Source organism: Eublepharis macularius, chromosome 7, assembly GCF_028583425.1.
Source record: "Eublepharis macularius isolate TG4126 chromosome 7, MPM_Emac_v1.0, whole genome shotgun sequence".
In the NCBI taxonomy this organism is placed as follows: domain Eukaryota; kingdom Metazoa; phylum Chordata; class Lepidosauria; order Squamata; family Eublepharidae; genus Eublepharis; species Eublepharis macularius.
The window spans coordinates 5,558,703-5,564,702 of NC_072796.1; the positions used below are offsets into that span (position 1 = coordinate 5,558,703).

At 45.5% G+C, this 6,000-nt stretch overlaps 1 protein-coding gene across 1 annotated transcript in view; it reads right to left on the minus strand.

Moving 5' to 3' along the window:
• The window catches only part of PSD2 (pleckstrin and Sec7 domain containing 2), a 91,249-nt gene extending 86,501 nt beyond the window's left edge, over window positions 1-4,748 (minus strand). The window contains exons 1-2 of the mRNA XM_054985238.1: window positions 4,234-4,748; window positions 2,462-2,950 (exon numbers count right to left, since the gene is read on the minus strand). Coding sequence (XP_054841213.1) covers window positions 2,462-2,950; window positions 4,234-4,748 — 1,004 coding nt within the window. The remainder of the gene's footprint in view (window positions 1-2,461; window positions 2,951-4,233) is intronic.
• Between the last annotated feature and the right edge of the window lie 1,252 nt (window positions 4,749-6,000).

A 6,000-nucleotide genomic window follows, 5' to 3' on the forward strand; every position in this document is an offset into this window, starting at 1 on the left:
CTCAGACAGCCATTTGATCCACTGGATATTTTCAGTTTTTGCTTCTTTCTCCCAAAGAGCGAAACGTGATACCAACTGTACCTAGCACTATTTTATCTTTGCAAACTTGCTTAACATTCCGCATGTATGCTGGGATTACAAACCTCCAGGCAGAACCTGGAGTTCTCTTGGAATCGCAACTCACCTCCAAACGAAGGAGATCAGTTCCTCCGGAGAAGATGGCAGTTTTGTACTCTATGGCAGAACATTCCTGCTGAGCTCCCCCACTTCCCCAGACTCTGCCCTCCCCAGGCTCCACCCCTAAATCCCCAGGAATTCCCAAGCCTGAGTTGGTAACCCTGATGTCTTTCTAGCCTTGCCATTTGCCCATCTGGTGCAGAATCCCCCCCCCCTCGCTGACTGGAGCAGCAGGAGCAGCAGGAGAAAAATGGAGCCATGACACTGCATGAAGTGGTGATGTCACTTCCAGGTAATCCTGGAAGTGATGTTACTGCATGCTCCTCCCCCTCCCTGGAAAGCTTCCTGGATTGCCAGGCAGAGGCCTTAATATCAGGGCCTGCAACGTCTCTGCCCACTTTTGATCTTAACACATTCAGCCGAATGAAAAGTTTTAGAAAACTCAAAGCAGTATTGTGTTATTGTTGTTAGCCTTAATAGGAGGCATTACAATTGCTTTTGGTTTTGAAACTTAAATTAATAAATCTTATTCCAAACTCAACAATTCATTTTCAAAAGATTCCAGACCACTTCCAGCTTATAAATTAGATAACATTTATAAGCTGAAGTAATATGTATTCCAGATTTCGTTTAACCATTTGCAACTTCTCTTTATATAATATCTTTTCTTTAGCCATTCATAGCTAACCAGAATCAACTTGTTGTTTCACATCATTGCAATTAACATTTTTGCTGTTCCTCAGACTGCTCCTATTCAACTGTGTCATGCACAGAAAGATCCTGGAACCATCCTCAGAGGTCCAGCTCAAATGAGAAATTACAAAGAGCAGACCTCATACGCAAGGTCAAGGGTAGAGGACCAAACCCACACAAAGCTGAGAGCAGGCGGCTTTATCTGGCTTCTCACTAATTGCATGCTTGTATAATTGGGAGAATGATTAACACTTTCATTCTTCTTGAGCTGCAAACACTTCCACAACTTTTCATGCAGCTACCTCAGCAGATCTCTGCATTTCAATGGATGGTGTGAAGATCCTCTAGAACCTACTATTGCAGTCAAGTGTCCCAGTGACTGCTGTTAGCCGCTGTAATTTGCACTGTGTATGGCTGGATCTTGCATAACGATTGCATCTCCCCCCCCCCCCGCCCAATCTCTAATACGCTCCAGGCTCTTCTCTTCCAGACTAACTCATCCATAAGGCAGGTGTCAATCATATCACATGAAACTGTTGCTCAAGTAAGGCTAGTAGCAAAAATTATATCAATCGGATTGGAAGTACAAATCCCTCAGAAACCAGAGATATTACTGCAGTGCTGAACTATTTGTCCAGTTTACTTAAAGATCAGCAGATAATTTGCCCTGCATTTGATTACAACGGCCAGGTGGGTTTTTGCCACACAGTGGAAACCAAAAAGCACCCCTAAACTACAAGATCGGTTGTTGAAAATAAAAGGGATTTCTACTTCAGAGAAATACACTGCATATCAGAAAAATAGAGATTCTGGTAACATAAATCGTTTATGGCCAGGAGCAATACAAAGAATGGAACCTGTAATTAAGTAACTAGAGGAGGTATTGACACTGGCTATTTTCACATGGTGTGAAACTCACGGCATGAAGCGTCTTCCTAGCACAATTTCCCAGCACGATCCCCTATAATGGCGCGATGATGTCAGAAATCGCACCACTAAACAGGATCGTGCGGGGAAATTGCGCTGGGAAGATGCTTCATGCCGTGAGCTTCACTTGATCTTTTGGAGGCTTTGGGATTGTGAAAACGCCCATTATGAGCTGATTATGAGCAGGGCTTTTTTCCTGGGAAAAGAGGTGGTGGAACTCAGTGGGTTGCCCTCGGAGAAAATGGTCACATGGCTGGTGGCCCCACCCCCTGATTTCCAGGCAGAGGGGAGTTGAGATGGCTGAGCGGCGCGGAGGGCAATCTCAATTCCCCTCTGTCTGGAGATCAGGGGGCGGGGCCACCAGCCATGTGACCATTTTCAAGAGGTGCCGGAACTCCGTTCCACCACGTTCCAGCTGAAAAAAAGCCCTGATCCTACCAATTAAAATAGCCATGTTTCAAACGTTGCCCCCACCAATTACTCTACTAAAACTTTAGTTGAATAATGGAACCAATTGAAGTCTGAAGCCTTTCCAATCACTGCATTATTATTAAACATGTTTTTATATTGATTCATTGGTCAGCCATATGGCTGAAACAGCATAGTAACTCAACTTCAAAAATGCCATTTGTTGACTGCTGCGGCCTGAGAAAAATGTCCTTACCTGACTGAATTAATAAGCTTCGATGCCTCGTCCTCGGGCCTCTCGATATGGTATCCATTGGGGATGTTTTTCAAAAACGCCCTGCTCAGCACATTCTCGGAGCGGCTGCTGGTGATGGAGTGTTTCAGTGGGCTCCCACACTCACCCTCCACTGCCTTGGCCATTGTCTCCTCCTGCCTATCTACCACCACGGGCTCCAGAGCTTCCTTCTGGTGATTGACGAGTTTCTGCTCCAAAAGTTTAGAGCTTTCCTTAGTTCTTTGCTGAATGAGAGGGGTGAGTGGCGCTTCAAAGCTAACGCAGCTGTCTGTCTCATCAGTCAGAGAGAGCACATCCAAGGAGTCCAGACTGCTGTAATAGGTGCCCTTCATCAGGTCAGACTCCACGATTTTTTCAAAGGTAGAGCTGAAGCCGTCTCTGATGTCCTTAAACGCAAAATCTTCTTTGTCGTCCTCCAGGCCACTTTGCTGAGCTTCTGAGACAGCAAAGCTGAAACGGAAGGACACAACGGAAGTACAGAGAAGTTGCACTTGCTTCTGCTTAGGGCATCATTTGGGAATTAGGAGGGAATACCGAAGATGCAAAGTACGGAATGCGGGAAAGCTTTGGAAGGGAAACATACCTGGAATGTGTCGGTGTGTTTACAAAAATCTAGGGATTTAGTTATTTGGAGAATGTGTATGTCAACTCTCCAGAACCTGCTCAAGGCATCTCACAGCTAAAACAACAAAAACAGGACAAACCAATAAAACAATAAAACCAAACAAGACAATAAAGCAATTAAAACAAAACGAGTCAATTAAAAAGTCAATAAAAAGATGACAAGCCAATAAAAACATAAAAGCAGTATAAAACAACAGAACAGTTTAAAACAATAAAAAAAATTCTCAGGCTTGGAGCTGACCATAATACACCTAAACAAAGATAAAAACCACTTAGTTAAAAGCCTGGCGAGACGTGTATCTTGACCAGGCACCTACAGGAAAGTATGGTAGGTAACAAGAGAACATGAAACAGAAGAGCATTCTAAAGGTGAGAGGCCACCACTGAATGTGCCCCATCTCTTTATACCATGCCAGAGGGAACCCACTCTTAAATCATCTTTCAGACAACGATGAGTTCTTGAAGAGCTCATTTTCTCCTCACAGATTGCAGAGCAGACAAGGCACTTTTCAGTGCAAATTTTCAGAATGACACTGAAAAACAGCTTGCTGTCTGAGTGGGGGAGACAAAGAATGGAAGGATGAGAAATAAAAGCCAGTGAACGAGGGTTAGGTTGGGATTCTCTAACCAGACTTCTCATGCCCCAGAATCCAAGGACTGGTTTAGGCCATTGTTATATTGTCCGACATATTGTGATCTCTTGAGATCTCAGCAGCTAAGCAGGGTTGGCCTTGGTTAGTAATTGGATGGGAGACCCTCAACGAAGACCAGGTTGCAGAGGCAGGCAATGGCAAACCACCTCTGTTAGTCCCTTGCCCTGAAAACCCTATCAGGGGTTGCCGTAAGTCAACTTGGACTTGAGGGCACTCTCCACCGTTGTCAGACTAAGTACCCACGGCTGTCTGCTCTCCTGTTGGAGAAAGCAGAGGGCACTGTGGTGTCAGAGTGGATGGCTCCAAGCCAGAGTACCACCTCTTTACATTAAACTCTGAGATAGGTGGGGCTTATGCTACTTGCGCAGGTGTCACATGGGTCATGTGTCTCCAGATCCATGGGAAAGCATGCCTGCCAATCATGATGCTACGGCAGTGACTCCAACATTCTGTTACCTTAGCTGGTCTTCACCATCTTCTGGGTCTAGCAGCTCTGCATTGCTGTGCATCTTGCAGAAGAGCAACTTCTTTGCCAAATCTCTCTCTTCCAGAATAGGACTGCCTACACTTGGACTGCTCTGATTCTTTGCTTCTGCTCTTTCCTTGCCATCAAAATCTTTCTCTTTCCCAGGCTCCGATTCACTGTGCAACCCATTTATCAACACCAGGCTGGAGCTCTTGCCCAAGGGACCTCCAGATCTCTCAGGCTGCCCCACTCTTCTCTGCTTCTCAGTCTCCCTCTGGGGATCTGCTGCTGCCCCCCGACATCGGTCCACAGTGTCCTCGGCGAGGCTGACGCTTGCTGTTCCCACGGCAGGCTCAGAATCGCGTTGGATGCTGGATGTGATGTCAGGAGACTCTGTCTGTTGTACGTCGTTCTCATTAGTGGAGGTCGTAGATAGCTGCATGCTCGAGGTATGTGACTCATTATGCTTGGCGGGTGAGCGTGGCAGTGGGATATTTCCATTCATGTTCTGCGGATTCTGGCTCGGTTTGCGCTGCTCTGCCCGCTTCGCTCTCCCTTTTTACCTATGAAACAAAGAAGCAGGGAAACTCAGCATCTCAAACATGCTGCATCTCAAACATGGCCTGGTTTTTCTATTTACTGAAATCACTTTGTAAATATCACAGTAACATCATAACCAGGGCTTTTTTTCTGGGAAAAGAGGTGGTGGAACTCAGTGGGCTGCTCTCAGATAAAATGGTCACATGGCCGGTGGCCCCGCCCCCTGATCTCCAGACAGAGGGGAGTTGAGATTGCCTTCCGCGCCGCTGAGCCCCTCTGTCTGGAGATCAGGGGGCGGGGCCACCAGCCATGTGACCATTTTCAAGAGGTTCCGGAACTCCGTTCCACCACATTCCAGCTGAAAAAAAGCCCTGATCATAACTAATAATAGTAACCCCCAGCATTGTATCATAGCTTGAATAATTTCAGGTTTTCTTAAATGCCAAACTGTGGGAGATTTTTGGCTTTCCTGTTTTTTAAATATTGTTTAAAGTTCTAGTCTGCACAGGAACACTAAAAAAATATGAACTCAGTCCTCCTGAAGTGGCACTGATTTCACTGGGAAAACACACCTAATTGTCCCCCTCGTACGGCAATAAAAAGGACTTGGGTTCAACTGCAGCTCTGCTTTTGATTAACAGTCAAGGCAATGACAAGCTCTTTGAAGTGTTACTGCCCGGAGGGAGTGATTTCAGCATTTGCTGAATTCCCCTACTGAAACCCAAGCACCTCACTTTGGATTGTACCCTTCCTGAGAGCCAGTTTGGTGTAGTGGTTAAGAGCGGCAGGACTCTAATCTGGAGAACCAGGTTTGATTCCCCACTCCTCCACTTGAAGCCAGCTGGGTGACCTTGGGTGAGTCACAGCTCTCTCAGAGCTCTCTCAGCCCCCCCCCCCAACCTTACAGGGTGATTGTTGTGAGGATAACAATAACACACTTTGTAAACCGCCCTGTGGTACTAATCTGTCCAGAAAAACGGTATATAAATCGAACGTTATTATTATTATTCCTGTTCCAAATGCAAATTCTATGCATGTGTTACATCTAACAAAAACCTCAGGATTTTAAATCCAGTTTCATTAAGTGGGAAGCTCTGTTTCTTGGATGGCTCCCATGGAATTTTTAAAGGTGAAAGATGGGTTACATTAGATTTTTTAAAAATGAATAAATAAACTCAGAAATATCAGCCATGAAGTGCAGCTAACGTAGAGATTAT